Source organism: Pollicipes pollicipes, unplaced genomic scaffold (assembly GCF_011947565.3).
Source record: "Pollicipes pollicipes isolate AB1234 unplaced genomic scaffold, Ppol_2.1 Scaffold_7262;HRSCAF=8765_pilon_pilon_pilon, whole genome shotgun sequence".
Taxonomy (NCBI): Eukaryota; Metazoa; Arthropoda; class Thecostraca; order Pollicipedomorpha; family Pollicipedidae; genus Pollicipes; species Pollicipes pollicipes.
In genome coordinates, this window is record NW_023597055.1 from 975,693 (window position 1) to 991,236 (window position 15,544).

At 54.8% G+C, this 15,544-nt stretch overlaps 1 protein-coding gene across 3 annotated transcripts; it reads right to left on the reverse strand.

Annotated features, from left to right (window-relative positions):
• LOC119113924 (methionine-R-sulfoxide reductase B1-A-like) lies at positions 1–5,688 on the reverse strand. Of its 3 annotated transcripts, none has more exons than XM_037238152.1 (5): positions 5,625–5,688; positions 4,692–4,769; positions 3,485–3,648; positions 1,177–1,291; positions 1–662 (listed from the first exon to the last, which is right to left on the reverse strand). In XM_037238152.1, exons 2-5 carry the CDS (start codon positions 4,744–4,746, stop codon positions 616–618), a joined length of 381 nt encoding a protein of 126 aa, XP_037094047.1. In that variant the 5' UTR covers positions 4,747–4,769; positions 5,625–5,688; the 3' UTR covers positions 1–615. The 3 variants fall into 3 exon arrangements, with proteins under 3 accessions (XP_037094047.1, XP_037094049.1, XP_037094048.1); XM_037238154.1 differs by lacking the exon at positions 5,625–5,688 and adding an exon at positions 5,338–5,365; XM_037238153.1 differs by lacking the exon at positions 5,625–5,688 and adding an exon at positions 5,073–5,184.
• Between the last annotated feature and the right edge of the window lie 9,856 nt (positions 5,689–15,544).

Consider the following 15,544-nt stretch of genomic DNA (forward strand, 5'->3'; position numbering starts at 1 on the left):
GCCGCCGGCTCCGTCCCGGCAAGGAGCCGGCGCGTCCCGAGGCCGGCACCGGCGGCGGCGACAGCGTTCAGGACCAGGCGCCGGCACCAACGGTCAGGGTCACGGACCGATAACGAGGGTTGGTAGCATAGACGAGTATCAACTAGGTAGACATAGACATAAACGCCGATACGGAGGCCAAACGTCCCGGCTAGAGACAGACATAAGTTAGGATTTAAAACCATTACCGCCAAGACTAGAGGCCAGCACCAGAGGTCAGGACTAGTGACCAGTACTCGAGATCAGGGCAACGGACCAATCAGGTCCCGGAGGCCAGAACCAGAGAGATCAGGACCGGCGCCCAGTCCTGGTGAAGACCGCAGCTCAGTCCCGGGGGTGAGGAGCGAGGACCACAGCCCGATCCCAAACGTAACAACACCCTGAGCCGCTTCCTGCCGGCCGGTCCCTCTCCGCGGAGGCCGCGTCCCGCGCCATCGCCGCGCTCCTCGCCGCCCCCGGTCCGGGATCTGTGGACCGGAGCCGGACGGCCCGGCCTGCGGGTCGTCCGGCCTTCCAGCCGGGGTCGCCACCCCAGCAGGGTCGCCGCCCACCGGCGGCGCTGCCGGCGGGGCAGCGCTACTCAGCCTTCGTGCCATTGGTAGCGCCCTCACGCTTGATCACCTCTGGAAAACAAACGGCGGGTCGTGACGTTCAGGCGCTCAAACGGTGTCAACTGACTGGCTGTTGGGTTTCGGGTGCGTCGCATGGGTTCGCTCCAGCAGTGCCATGCCACACGCGCTCCGATGGCTGTGGTCGCTGGCGTCGTGGTCAGACAACGCCGATTGTGGGAAAGACGCCACATCAGGCGGCGCCGAGCCCCGAGGGGACCACCGTGAGTGGAACAGACGCCATTGCACCGCCACATCCACATAGCATACGGACTATGAAGGCATGTGCATTTGCAACTTAACAATAACACCTTGATTAATTCTATTTCCTGTGAGTTGTCATACATGACTATCATCATCATCGTCATCGTCACCATCCTCATCCTCGTTATCATAACCATCAATCATCATCACCGTCATCGATCATCATCGTCATCATCAATCATCGTCACCGTCATCAATCATCACCACCATCATCATCACCATCGACACCATCATCATCAATCTGACAATCGTCGCGACCACTGACCTTTGTGAGGCACAAACTTGAGGGCGTGTGAGAATATTCAGAAGCGCGAGCCGCCGTCCGGGCCGTCCCCGAGGAACTCATGCCCTAGCCCATTGCCGCATTTACCGCACATCACCTGCGCGGCACGGGGGGAGGGCCGGTTCGCAGGCTGGCTGTGTAGCATTGGAGCGACATGCTCACGATTATGGCGCGCCTGCTCATTACGTGGACAATGCGAGAGACGCGAGGCAAGTGTAAGGTGGTTAGTTTTTGGATGATGTCTAGAACCAGAAGTCGCGAGTCATCCTTATAGAAGGTTTAAGGTTTGTGAGCCATCGGGTTCGATGGTAGTAACGTCTTAACCGATAGTCTCCCAAAAACTTAGAAACATAGCATTTGTACTATATATGACAGAAAAGCCCAATAGACCTCACAGAAGTGCTAGTTGGCCAGTTTGCTACAACACACACACAGCCGCAAACCTTGAAGAGGGCGGTTTCTTCCCAGCGACCGAAACGTTTCAAAAACCTTCACCAACCACTGGAAAAACCATGCATTACGGAGGCCAACGCCAGCGTCCGTTTCGTTTCGCCGTTTCGTCCAGCATGCAGGCAGGCCCGGCCACCACAGCCGGCCTGCGCCGCACCGGGACTGACAGCCGGTCCTGCGGTCCCGACATGCGGATGTTGGGCCCGTCCGGGCGCCGCGCCACAGGAAGTCGCGCCGCGCCCAGATAACCGGCACGCCAACTGCCGGCCGCCACCGTCAGACTGCAGTCAGGCTACAGACTGCCGGCTGCAGGCCGCCACCGTCAGACTGCAGCCAGGCCACACAGTGCTAACTGCCGGCCCGCCGGACCGTCAGACTGCAGCCAGGCTTCAGACTGCCAACTGCCGGCCGCCAAGGTCAGACTGCAGCCAGGCTACAGACTGCTACCTGCAGGCCGCCACCGTCAGACTGCAGCCAGGCTACAGACTGCAACTGCCGCCACCGTCAGACTGCAGTCAGGCTACAGACTGCCGTCGGCCGCCACCGTCAGACTGCAGCCAGGCTACAGACTGCCAACTGCCGGCCGCCGCCGTCAGACTGCAGTCAGGCTACAGACTGCCGCCGGCCGCCACCGTCAGACTGCAGTCAGGCTACAGACTTCCGGCTGCAGGCCGCCACCGTCAGACTGCAGCCAGGCTACAGACTGCCGCCGGCCGCCACCCTCAGACTGCAGCCAGGCTACAGACTGCCAACTGCCAGCCGCCGCCGTCAGACTGCAGTCAGGCTACAGACTGTCGCCGGCCGCCACCGTCAGACTGCAGACAGGCTACAGACTGCCAACTGCAGGCCGTCACCGTCAGACGGCAGCCAGGCTACAGACTGCCGCCGGCCGCCACCGTCAGACTGCAGACAGGCTACAGACTGCCAACTGCAGGCCGACACCATCAGACTGCAGCCAAGCTACAGGCTGCCAGCTGCCGGCCAGAACGTTGGGTGCGCTTTATCGGAATGTGCTGTACGGCCGGCGGTGTGTCCTTCGTCGCGCTGCGTCCGTGCCACCGCAAACGCAACGAGAAGTGGGGTTCATGCATTGCGACACACACACACGCTTCTACACACCAAAACGATAACGCGCGGCACGCAAAACACGTGCAGAGGCGGGCGCAGCAGGCGGAGGCATGCGTCCAGAAGCATGGGGGCTGAGGGACGTGCAGTCGTGTGCAACATGCGTATTGCTCAGGATGTTGCATAGAAGCAGCGTAGGATGCATGGCTAGGAACAGGTCGCCTGACGGGATCCAGACGAGGAGAACCTAACGCCAGGGCGACACCCCTCAGTACAGCATCACCCCCAGGCGGTCCACGTCCACAATCCAGCCCACCTTAGTCCACCCCTGACCGGCGGCAGCACAGCGGTAGGAAGCCAGCAAAACTTGAAAGCCCACATCTCAAGAGCAGAGAGATTATAGTATATAGTCAGCGAAGAGATTGTCGGCGCATTCGGCACTGCGTGTGACCTGACCGCAACCATGCAAGGCCACGGTCTTGCATCGTGCTGCCTGGGCTGGGGGCAACAGAAAACATCGGATAGTTCGAGAAGAAGTGTATGGGACATTCATCGCCAAATATCAACTCAGCCTGGCGACGTGGACATGCTCTTGCAACATGGAGCCCGGACGGCGCGCAAACAAAACAGCGTAGCGACCAGGACTCTAAAAGCTGCGTGGAAGTACACAATAAACTTGAAAAACCATCTTAAATAATCTCTCCAATGATTTGCCTGATTTGGCGCCCGGACACCACTGTGTCCCGAGCCTGAGCGCGCGGCCCGCCGGGCGTACCTTCAGCGCCGGGCACTTGGTCTCGGTAGCGCCCTCGGCTTCGGGCAGCTTGCGCAGCGCACCCTCGCCGGCCGGCTGGCTGAAGGCGGGCCAGGGCGTGTGGTGCTCGTACTTGGCCGAGCTCGGGAACAGCGGGTGGCCGCACTCGCCGCACGCGTATACCCCTGGCGTGCGGAGCAGGCCGGCCAGCGTCACCGCACCCGTCAAGCGCGCACGGAGGGGGCGGGCTGGCCAGCGGCCCGCCGGAGGCTCGCTGGCGGCTACCCAGCGAGCCGCCGGGGCGGCCGGGGTCGGGGCGGGGCGGGGCCGGCGCCACGCGGCGGCGACTCCGCCTGCCGACGCGTCATGGGCGGGCGGGGCCAGCTCCCAAAGCGATCCCCGGCAGGTAGCCCGCGCAGCTCCTCCCGAGCCTCGCCGGAGCCTGTCTGGGGGTATGGATGGGCCCACCCCTGTGACAGGATACAGGAGTCAGGGGAAAGGAGACACTGGAGACCTGCCCCAGGGGACCGGAGGGCGCCTGTCTGGGGGCCCGACGGGGACCTGTCTCAGAGTCCGCTGGGGCCCTATCTTACCAGGCTGACAGGTGACCCATCTTGGGGCCTGGTGAGGTGCGGGCAGCAGACAGGTCAGCACTGCACAGACTGCAAGCAGGTCACAGCTACATGCAAACACAACCCACAAGACCACAACACGACCTTGTAGGCGGTGGCCGACTCCTTGCGCCGTTTCAGCGCGTCAGCACCGACGGTGGTAGAGAAGGCAGGCCATGGTGTGCTGTGTGCGTACTTGGCACTGCTGGCGAACAATGGGTGCCTGCACTCCGAGCAGGCATACACTCCTGCCAGGCAGGGGGTGCAGCACTTGGGGCACTCCTTCATTGACCACCCACCACCTACTGATGGATGAGTGGCACACTGCTGGGACACTGGGAGTCTCCACAATAATTATGGGGCTAGGCCATGAGGAAAAAAGCAGTGTGGGATGGGCAGCAGTGAAAATGTTGTACACTTTAGAACAATTACATCTTTCAGTCCCCTTATGTGGATGGTAGGTAACTGTCAAGAATTTAACAGTTTATCAAGATGTCAACAGCAATATAATGCCAATTGATGACAATGTAACTGGGTACAACTTAATGCAAATCATAATGACCATGGGACATGTCTGGCTTATCAAGATTCATGACTCAAGAGGATAACCAACTTACCATGCTCAAAATGATCCCTATATTTTTCACCACCAAACCATGAGCAGAATGACATCTTGCTTCCAGTAATGTTCCTTTCTGCAAAGAACAAATACATGTGGTATTCAGGAGTTGCACTCAGTGAACTCAAGGTTTCTGGTAAACACCAATACACCATACCTTGATAAAGTGTACCGATTTTAATGCTTAAATCTGACCATGCCTTTGACTACTTCTATACCCAGAGGATACAAGACTGCTGACCTACTCTTCCTTCTCACTATATTTTGAGAAGGGAACTCAACATGCATATCACACATATTTATAGAGCACCAGTAATTGCAGGCACCATGTTAATGCCCAGTGGCCATGATATGGCTGGGGTTTGGACCTGAGACCCACATGGGAGATGGGGGAGCTAACCACTTGGCTGCTTGGCTTGGCTTGGCTGCCTTCCTGTGTTGATTATATAAGACTTGTGTTGCATAAGCACTGCGGGCGGCATCTTCTGATGCTTGGAATAAGCATATTATTGCATACCACTGCATTCTGACTGATACCTTTACCAGAACAAAGTAGTTTTACACAGCTCACTTCTAGTTTTAAAAAAACTGATGGAGTTTCACACTAGATGCTGTGTTTTTACAAAATTGCAGGCAAAACTCACAGGATTCTGGAAAATTTGTGTTTGATCTTCCAGGAAAATTTTGATTACGTCTAAGCTGCAGGCATGAACCGGAATGCCAGGGCATGGCCACAAGAGCAATACAACTCCTTCATTAATCAAGCACAAATACTCCACATAAAAATTTACAGACTTTGACCACAACATCCCGCTGCAGAACTGTTCCCGAGTCAACCGCAGTCGAACTGTTCATGCCCTCACTGCAGGCGTTCCGCACCAAACTAACCATCCAACAAACAATACACAATAATACGGCGCACTGCACTCACGTCACACCAAACCACAACGCCCCACCACCCACAACGCCCGGCGCCGTATGGCAGCGCAATGCCCATGACAGCGGGGTACCGTGCTCGCATTCCTGAAGCGTTCGCCAGCTGTTTGCCTAATTTGCGTCATATTTGCTGTCTGCTGATGTCAGAACTTTGTCGGAAAACATCACATCACTGATTTTTGAAAGACGAGCCTAACAATATTAGCACCGTGACTTGAAAGGACAAAATCGTTAACAGTACTGGCCAAGTATTGACCCACAGCTTTAGTATGGTTACATCCGCGGGCCCAATAAAAAAACAGGAAAAAGGTATTCCAACACTTATCTATGAAGACCTTGACCTTTGCAAGTCTCGTAGGATTTCTTCGATATGTCAAATGAAGTATACACAGGTGTGCTTTCCAATAATAACCTTGGTGTGGATGAGGAAAAATGCCTGAGCCAACCATCAACACACACAACAGACGGGTTCTTACGTGAGCAAAGCTCACCATCTCTATGGGGCTGGAGCCTGGAGGCCACCCTCGAGGAGTTGAAAGCCACATCCGTCGAAGAAAAGTAATCATCCAAGCGGTATCAAACAGTAAAATTTGTATGTCTAGCGGTCCCATAGGCCCAAAGCATACGGATGTTAACAGGTTATGTCGGCCGTTTAGTCGCTCCTCCAGAAAAGACCGTTTCATCCCTTACCCTGGAAGTACTAAAACGCTTCTCACTATGCAGCACTATAAGCTTTCTTGAGCTTGCGGCTATCACTAGTGGTAGACGCAAGCATACTTAGAATTGCTGCATGAGACGTTAGCTTCGTGGCGCAAAAACTTACCCGTTTCTTGGCATTTGGCCAAAAGAGCATGGCGAAAGGCCGCTGAAACTTGACAGTATTTTAACCATGACTTCTTACCACGCGATAATCGCTGCACCTTGGCTAAACTATTGCACGCGTTTGCAAAGTGAGAAGTGGAACGGCGCTAGAGGGGTTGGGATCGGGCCCCGCGACCTATTGGTTGAGGTGTCGGGGCCACGCATTCCCGAACCGGTTGTGACATGAGCGAGGATGGTGGTGCAGATGAACGGACGGATCGAAAAAAGCCGCTTATGGTGCTGCAGCTATCGGGGGGCGATCCTTCGGAGACAAACGAAGAAGATGAAGTCGCGCGTGTGGTATTGAAAAGAGATTCTGTCGGAAAAAATGTGGAGTCTCAAGCCAACCGTCGTTTGCGACTTATCATGCGTGACTTTGGCCGGTCCGATGGTCAGCACACCGACGCTGAGGTGAGTGTTTTGTTTTGATTCCTCATTTTGGTCATGCCACTGTATGCAACATGTCAATATGCACATCCCACAGGTGTTGGTGGCAGAAGCAGAAAGTTGGGGACAGTTGGGTCAATTACTGGCCAATTCGGAGGCTGTGCTGTCTGCCCCCTGCCTGGCCTGTCTGGACAGTGTTTGTGTCTGGGTGACTTGCTGGTTTAGCCAAGTAGCTTTAGGTGATAAAATAGGCCTACAAAATGTGACCCATTGGTTTTGCAAATGGTGATATATTTTGAATGCCATCTGAAATGCTTGTAAAGGTTTGCACAGTAAATATTCACTATATAGTGTACAAGCTATATATTTGCACACTCAGTAAACTGCTGTTACTTTTGTATTTTGTATTTCTTCAGACTGTTTTTCCTCAGTTTATCTTCCACACTTTACCCAAGTTTCATCATCACCACTCAAATAAAAATTACAGCATTTTGAGATTGGTTGGCATTTCTTTTCCTGGAAAGTTTTGTTCTGATGTTATCCTGTTATTAGTTAATTTGGTTTGGGAGTGTGCAGTGTGGGAAATCATCAACTTTCCATTTTGGGAAACTGGCTGCTGGTGTCATCAACAAGTAAAAGCATGCACGAGAAGCACAGTGGTAGACTTCAGCAATGCATGTGGGAAATCATCAACTTTCCATTTTGGGAAACTGGCTGCTGGTGTCATCAACAAGTAAAGGCATGGAGGAGAAGCACAGTGGTAGACTTCAGCAATGCATGTGGCTCCTACCTGGCAGTCTACTGTTGAAGCCCCATTCAGGCATGGTGATAGTTTGTCAACAGAGATTTGAGCCCAGTCTGCCCAGAAGAGAACCTGAAAGATTTGGCATTGGTGAGTGCCAGAAGGGCATCAGTGTTGACCATGTCTGGTTTGATCTCATGTGGATTGTATAAATGATAATGATGTCTTTAGCCACATGACTTGATAATCATGATTCATTCAAATAGTACCCAAGTATGCCATTCCTGGGTGTGATATATGTCTCTGCGAGGTTGGATCATCTGATTCTACTTGTGCCCATATTTGGAATCAAGCGTCTTTGTTACTAGCATGCATCTATGATGCTTTCCTGGCTGGTGGAGCCTGGGTGGTAAGCCAATGAAGAACTGACTTAAGTGCATTTGTTCACAAGCAAGTTGTCACTGTTAACCAGAGCATGCTTAGTTGGCGCACACCAGTGATGCCACCTCAATGGGTGCAGGTGCTGCCATAAGTCTATGAAGAACTGGGCCCTGGGCATGCTTGCATTTTATACCTTGACATTTTGCTAAGCTCAGTTGTCAACATCATAAGCATTAAGGCCATGGCACTGGCGGAAGCAACCAACGTTTGCGAGCCTCCCATAACTTGTGAGGGGAAGGCGGCCTGAAGGCGAAAGGGCATTCCGCCAGTTTCCATCATTCAGTGTCTTATCTGGGCTGTTATCTAATCGCCTAGCGGCTACGTGCCATGAGCATCCCGGCTACCTGCCTTGAGCAGCCCGGCTACCTGCCGTGAGCAGCCCCGCTACCTGCCGTGAGCAGCCCGGCTGCCTGCCGTGAGCAGCCCAGCTACCTGCCGTGAGCAGCCCGGCTACCTGCCGTGAGCAGCCCGGCTACCTGCCGTGAGCAGCCCAGCTACCTGCCGTGAGCAGCCCGGCTACCTGCCGTGAGCAGCCCAGCTACCTGCCGTGAGCATCCCGGCTACCTGCCGTGAGCAGCCCGGCTACCTGTCGTGAGCAGCCCGGCTACCTGCCGTGAGCAGCCCGGCTACCTTCCGTGAGCAGCCCGGCTGCCCGCCGTGAGCAGCCTGATGCACCGGTCTGATCCGTGTCGCGCTTGACCGTGGAGTGGAGTTGCTGGGTTGTGATGTAAGTGCAGTGCGTTATATTGTGGTGTGTTGAGTTACGGGTGCGCGCGCCTGGGCGTACCTGGGCGCGCCTCTGCGGCTGACCGCCGGGGGCGGCGGCCGACCTGCCGCCCCGGTCGGCGGTCACCGGGACGCCTGTCGACTGGTACCGGTGAGAGCGCGCGAATATCACACTGGTGGCAGCGAGTGGGGGCGCGCCAAAATGGAGTCGAGGGAGAAATTGGCGTGGGGTGATGGCGAAGAGTTGGAAGACTTCTTGCGACGGTTGGATGCCTGTCGGCTGGCGGTGGGGGATAAGAAGAAAGCAGTGGGAAAGGCGCTTCTTGGCCTCGGTTCGCGGATTGCGGTGATGGATGCGCTGTCAGAAGAGGACACAAGGGATGTTCGGAGCCTGAAGTCGGCACTGCGTCGGGAGTTCGGTCCGTCCCAGAGCTGGTATCAGGACCGGCTCAGTCAGCGACGTAAGCAGCCCTCCGAGACATACGGTATGTTTCTTTCCGATTTAGTCTCTTTGTTCCGGGGTGCGTTTCCTGTCTCGGATCCTGACACGTCTGTTGGAGCCGCTCTCTTGAGGAGTCGTTTCTTGGATGGCATCTCGTCGGAGGTTGCGGCACAGTTACGTCTGTTGTATCCCAGCATTGACGTTGATAAGATGCCGATACATGCAAAACAAATTGAGGAGGCTGTCCATCGCTCGCCGGCTAAAGTCAGTCAAATTGTGGAGGGGTCTTCAGTACAGAAGGGAGCGGTTGAGCATCTCCGGGACGAGGTAGCCGAGCTCTCTCGTGCCGTGTCCGAGATCCGCGCGGCGGCCGGGCCGGCAGGCCGGCCGGCTTGCGCTATCGCCGGGGGCGGCGAGACGTCATTCGGGGCCGGGCGGGTCAGCCAGCGGTCGCCTCAGCGGGGCGGGGGACCGCCACGTGACCCGCCCATGGTCAGCTGGGCGGGCGGCCCACAGGAGCATGCACAAGGGAGGGCAGCGGTTCGGCAGGGCCGGGCTGGCCGGCGCCCGGGTCGGGCCGGACTGGTTTCCGGGGCAGACAAATGCGATGCTGGACATGTGGTTTTTCTGGCCACCGGCAGGTGGAGTGTACTCGGGCTCCATTGGGTCGCGGCCGGGGGCGACCGGCCCCCGTTGTCTGCTGGCGTTGTCGTGAGTTTGGGCACACTCAGCATGATCAGGCTTTAAACTGAGGAGGGTTACTACCGCTGGGCCGGGGGTAACCGGATCAGAGGTCAAAGGTCCCCACAATTCGCAGGTCCGTTCGCTTCATGTGCATGGTCGCATTGCGAAAGTGGATTGTACGTGGTTGGTTGATACGGGAGCAATGGTTACCTGCGTGTCGGCATCTCTTCCGGGCATCAGCTCGTTACCACTCAATCCAGCGGTTGTACAACCGATCGCAGCCAATTACACAACATTGAAATGTGTTGGAATGGTTTCGGCAAACGTTTTGATCGGCCCGGCAGCGATAAATGGCGTTCAGGTATTGGTGGTGGAAGATTTGTCCGCTCCGGCCATCCTTTGAAATGATGTTCTGGCGTCGTTTAAGTCCTTCCAAGCAAACTATAGCGAGCGGGTGCTGTATCAAGGGAGTTTTCGCGTACCGCTGGAGGAGCGGTTAGATGGCATCCGATGCAGCCAGTTTCCGTGCGTCTTGCATCTGATTTCACAGTGGAACCATTTTCTGGAAGGATCATTTACGCACAAGCTGAGGACTTCGGGTCGACTTCTCAAGATGTTATGTTTGATCCGGATCCTCGACAAATGGAGCGTTATGGAATTTCTGTTAGTCCTTGCCTGGCTCGGTCTGGGGTAGATAACCGCATTTCAATCCTCGTGGAAAACCCCGGACCAGATTCTGTTCGTCTTTATATCCATTCCGTTCTTGGCAAGGTTGAAGACATGACGACGGCTCCATTGGGGGGTGACAAGCCTAGGCGGGTCGGACCGGTTAACGTTGATTTGGCGGAAGCGGAAGTCAGTGAGGTCAGTCGCAGGAATCTCAAAAGTCTATTTGGCAGATACCGGGACGTGTTCGCAAATTCTGATGCTGAGCTGGGTCGAACACATCGTGCCCATTTCGGCATAAACACCGGCGTGTCGCCACCTGTTGCAGTTAGGCCAAGAGGAACCCCATATCATTTGAGACCAGAAGTGCGGAGGCAAATTGCTGACATGGAGGCCCGTGGGCTAATCCAGCGTTCCAATTATCCTTGGTCGTCACCTATTTTGATGGTCAAGAAGTCAGATGGTTCTTTTCGTTCCGCGGTGGACTTCCGTGCGTTAAACAGCAAGACGATGGATGAGGTCTGCTACGTACCATCTGTCAAGGAATGCCTGGATAGCTTGGCCGGGTCCCAGCTGTTTACCACGCTGGACCTGAACTCGGCTTATTGGTAGGTCCCAGTGGCCCCGGAAGATCAGAAAAACGGCATTTACAACAGAGGACGGGAAATGGAATTCCGGGTGATGCCATTTGGGGCTAAGGGTGCGCCTGGCTGCTTTTCTCGCCTGATAGCAGAGGTATTGCGGGGCCTGATTGGAAACGGGGTTACTGCATACCTCGATGACATCATTGTCTGTGGAAAAACTGAAGAGGAGCACCTGCACCTGCTGCAAGCCGTGTTGGAAAGACTGAGGTGGGCTGGTTTGACTGTAAAGAGCAAGAAAGTGGTGCCCTGCAGGCGGCGGATAAGGTTTCTTGGGCTCGTTGTGTCATCCTCAGGTCTCGAGCCCGATGCGGAAAAGGTCGAGGTTATCAAGAATTGGCCGCGACCACAGACAACCAAACAGTTGAAACAATATCTTGGGCTTTGCAATTACTACAATGAGTTCGTGCCACATCTCCAGGTTGTAGCGGCTCCGCTGCATAAAATCTCTGGAAAGACCAAGTTCCAGTGGGATGAACGGAAAGAAAATGCTTTTCAAGAAATGAAACAGGCTCTCAGGATGTTCACCCTCTTGCATTTACCAGACATGCAGCAAGAATTTGAGGTTAGCACGGATGCATCGGATTTTGGTTTGGGCTGTGTTCTATCGCAGAGGGACCAATCAGGGGTCGACAGGCCGGTAAGTTTTGCCTCGAAGGCCTTTTCAGATCATGAAAAGAGTTGGCACATTCGAGATAAGGAGGTGTTTGCTTTTGTTTTCGCTTTGAGGAAATTCAGGCCGTACCTGCTTGGAGCGCGATTTAAGTGGTTCACTGACCACTGTGGGCTTCAATGGTTACGCAACACCAAAGATCCGAGAGGGCGGTTCGCACCCTGGGCTGAAGAGATCGAGGAGTTCAATTTTGCAATACATTTCCGTCGCGCCGAGAAAAACCAACATGCTGATGCTCTGTCTCGCGTGATGATCTCCGCAGCGCAGCTAGCGCCACAGTCTCAGGCACGCGATCTGATCCACCTGGTGGAGGAGGGCATGCGAGATGCTCAGGAGCAGGACGAGGCGTCTAGGGCACTGCGCATGAAGGCACGTCTCAACAGAGTGCAGGGCCCACACAGCCGTCGGTGGCGACAGCGTGGTCTTGAACCGGTCATTGATGAGGGGAGCGGTTTGTTAGTCGTCGTCAAAGCAGGCAAGAAGTACACGCTGGTCCCGAAAGGTCTCATTCCACGTGTTTTGAGCCTCAAACATGACGAGTTCGGACATTGTGGTGCTGGAAGAACCTGTCGTCTGCTGAAGCAGGCTGGATATATTTGGTGGGAAATAGAGCAGGATGTCAGGAACTACTGTAGGAGCTGTTTGGTATGTGCACGCTCAAACAACACGCGGCGTCGTTTCACGGCGCCGTTGGAAAGGACGAGGCAGCCCACAGCTCCTTGGCAGCACGTCGCTGTTGACCTGATGGGGCCGTTCGGACGACAAACCACAGGACAGGGTAATCGGTACGTTCTAGTCGCACTGGACCTTCTGACCAAAAGTGTCGAGTTGGCCGCCATTCCAAACAAATCGGCAGAAACCGTCGCCAGCTCGCCGATCGAGAGTGTCGTGTACCGTCACGGTCTCCCGGAATCCATACTGACAGATCGTGGTCTGGAATTTAACAACCAGCATCTGGCGGTGGTGACACAATCGATGGGCATGGACAAAAAAGGGTTAGTGCATTCCATCCGCAGTCGAATGGGGCCGTGGAAAGGGCGAACCAGACAATCGGTGCCCTGATCCGTCGCAATGTGCAGGAGTCGGGATGCGAATGGGACAAGTGTCTGGGTGTTGTTAGATTTCAGCATATGTTGGCTCCGCACAACGCCACTGGTAGGTCGCCCTTTTTTCTCCAGTTTGGTCGCCACCCACGCACTCCTGAGATAGCTCGAACGGAGGAAAGTTCAAGCCGTTTCACCACAGAGCAGTCTTGGGCCAGAAACCTTGTGAAAACGTTGGCGAGAGCTCACGAGGAGGTAGTCAGACGGGAGCTGAAGACAAAACAGGAAAGAGTGGATGCTCGTCGAAAAACGGCAAATATGGTCCCTTATCGTTTGGGGGATCGGGTGTTTATGAAGATTCCACAAAAACCAGGAACGCCAGGAAAAGTTCGATCCCGTTGGGATGGCCCCTTTGTAGTGATCAGCCGCCGACAAGGAAACACACCGCATCAAAAGAGAGGACAACTTTAGGCATCGTTTCATACGTCATTTCGATCAGTTGAAACCTGTGGGAAGAAGGCAGCCGCATCTGACGAGCCAGGGTGACAGGAACCAGGGGACAGAGGCAGATGAGGGGACAAATGACGCGGACAGATGGCCAGCGTTGACGTGGAATCAAGGGATGTGGGACCCAGAAAATGACTCGGAATCTGAAAATGACGAGTCTGAAAAGCCCGGGAGACACGTTGATGAAACTGAGGTGGTTGATCGCTCCAATGAAGCGCGAGTAATCCTCCACAGCCGCCGCAGCGAGAGGCGAGGTCGTCCTCCTGAGTGATACGGCGAATGGACCGTGTAGTCTGCACAGCGTGTGTGTGGGGGGGGGAGGGGGGGGGAGAAAGGTGACACCGATGGACGCGCAAGCTGGAGAGGGGATATTGTGGTGTGTTGAGTTACGGGTGCGCGCGCCTGGGCGTACCTGGGCGCGCCTCTGCGGCTGACCGCCGGGGGCGGCGGGCGGCCGACCTGCCGCCCCGGTCGGCGGTCACCGGGACGCCGGTCTTCGGTACCGGTGAGATCGCGCGAATATCGCCATATTAATGTGTATTAGGAGGGGGGGGGGCTCGGATTCTTGTCATGCCCTTGCGAACAGGAGACACGAGGGCGCTGCTCGGTGTCGTACATAAAACCGCGCCCGTTCTCGCGACGGGCTGTTGCATACCACCAGCAGCATGAAAGGCCTAGTTTTTGTCGGATTTCAGTCCGTGGTTCGTATTGAGGAAAACCTTATAAAACGGTCACCGAAATACCTGCAAAATGTGTACATTGACGACGTCTGAAGGACGAGACGTCTAAAGTTTGTATATTTTCGGTGTTTTTTTTTTTAGTGTCGTACATTGTAGCTGCCAGTTGTAATGTTTTGCTTTGCAGGGCGGGATTATACAATTATACGCCAAAAATTTACGATTCACGCCAACAATTACGACGTCCAGCTGTGCATCGCCGCCTCAGTGTGAATGTTGTTGCAGGCGTGGAAGGAGGTCCAGGAGGAGCTGGGGCCGGACGGCAGGAGGAAGGAAGGTAGGTCTCCAGCCACGTCCTGTATGACGTGTCACCGCCTGGTGCCGCGGTGCGCCGCGCGCCGTGCTTCATCCCTCGGGTGGACGCTCGCGGCGGGGCGCCCGCGCGCCGCTTCCATGTTTGGTGGCCTGTTGAGGTCACGTGGTGTTATCGGCGGCGAGTTCTCGTCGGGGGATTATTGGTTACACTTATTAGGGCTGTTGGCACTGACTCTTTCTGAACAAGTAAGGCTCAGACTCGCTTACAGTGTCATGCGCGGGCTCCATCCTGGTCGTGAGCTTAGTCATTGTTTCATTTTACGGCATTTGACGCCTCGAGAAATCCGGTTAGTCTAACAGGAGTGAGATCGCAGCTGAGAGAGTTCAGAATGATGGCATAAGTTGTTTTTCTGTGATGTCTTAATCCCCGCTGATCGTTACGTTCTATTTGGCACTCCCCCAAGACATTTAAGGCACCTGACATCATTTCAATGCATTTAACCGCGGACTGTCAATTTTCGCTTAAGGAGAGGAAAAGCCAAGTCATTTTCGCAGAGTTGTCACTTCTTCCGCCAGTCCACACGTACTCATTGGTTAGCAGCAATTGTTTCGTTCGTTAATCATCTCGGGTATACGAAGCAAACGGTTTATTCACGGCATACGTTGCAAAGAAAACCCGGTCTGCCGTCGCTTTCCCAAATCAAAGAAATTTGGAAGAACTTTGTTATTTGTCCAGTCGCTATTTTACGTACAAAATCCCACTCAAGTTAAGTTCACCAGTATTTTCCGATTTCATTAACCGCCCCGGTAGTCCTGAGCACTGCTTCCTAAACAGTCGCCGAACGTCACGGATGTTTCAAACGTCGTTCTCTGGAAGGAAGAAAAAACAACCTCGAACCTTGAAGATACCCCCCGCCCCCCCCCCCCCCCCCTGTTCAGGTTGCCATGTCGTAATTAACAAACCCAGAGGCCTAAGATAAGGTACCATTCACGAATGAGGGCTCCGGTAGTCGCTCCTTAGCTCTGGTCGATGCTCCTTAGCTCTGGCCGATGCGAAGCAGAACCGAACCATTGACTCGGGAGGCATTACTGAATCAGCCACCCAGCGAA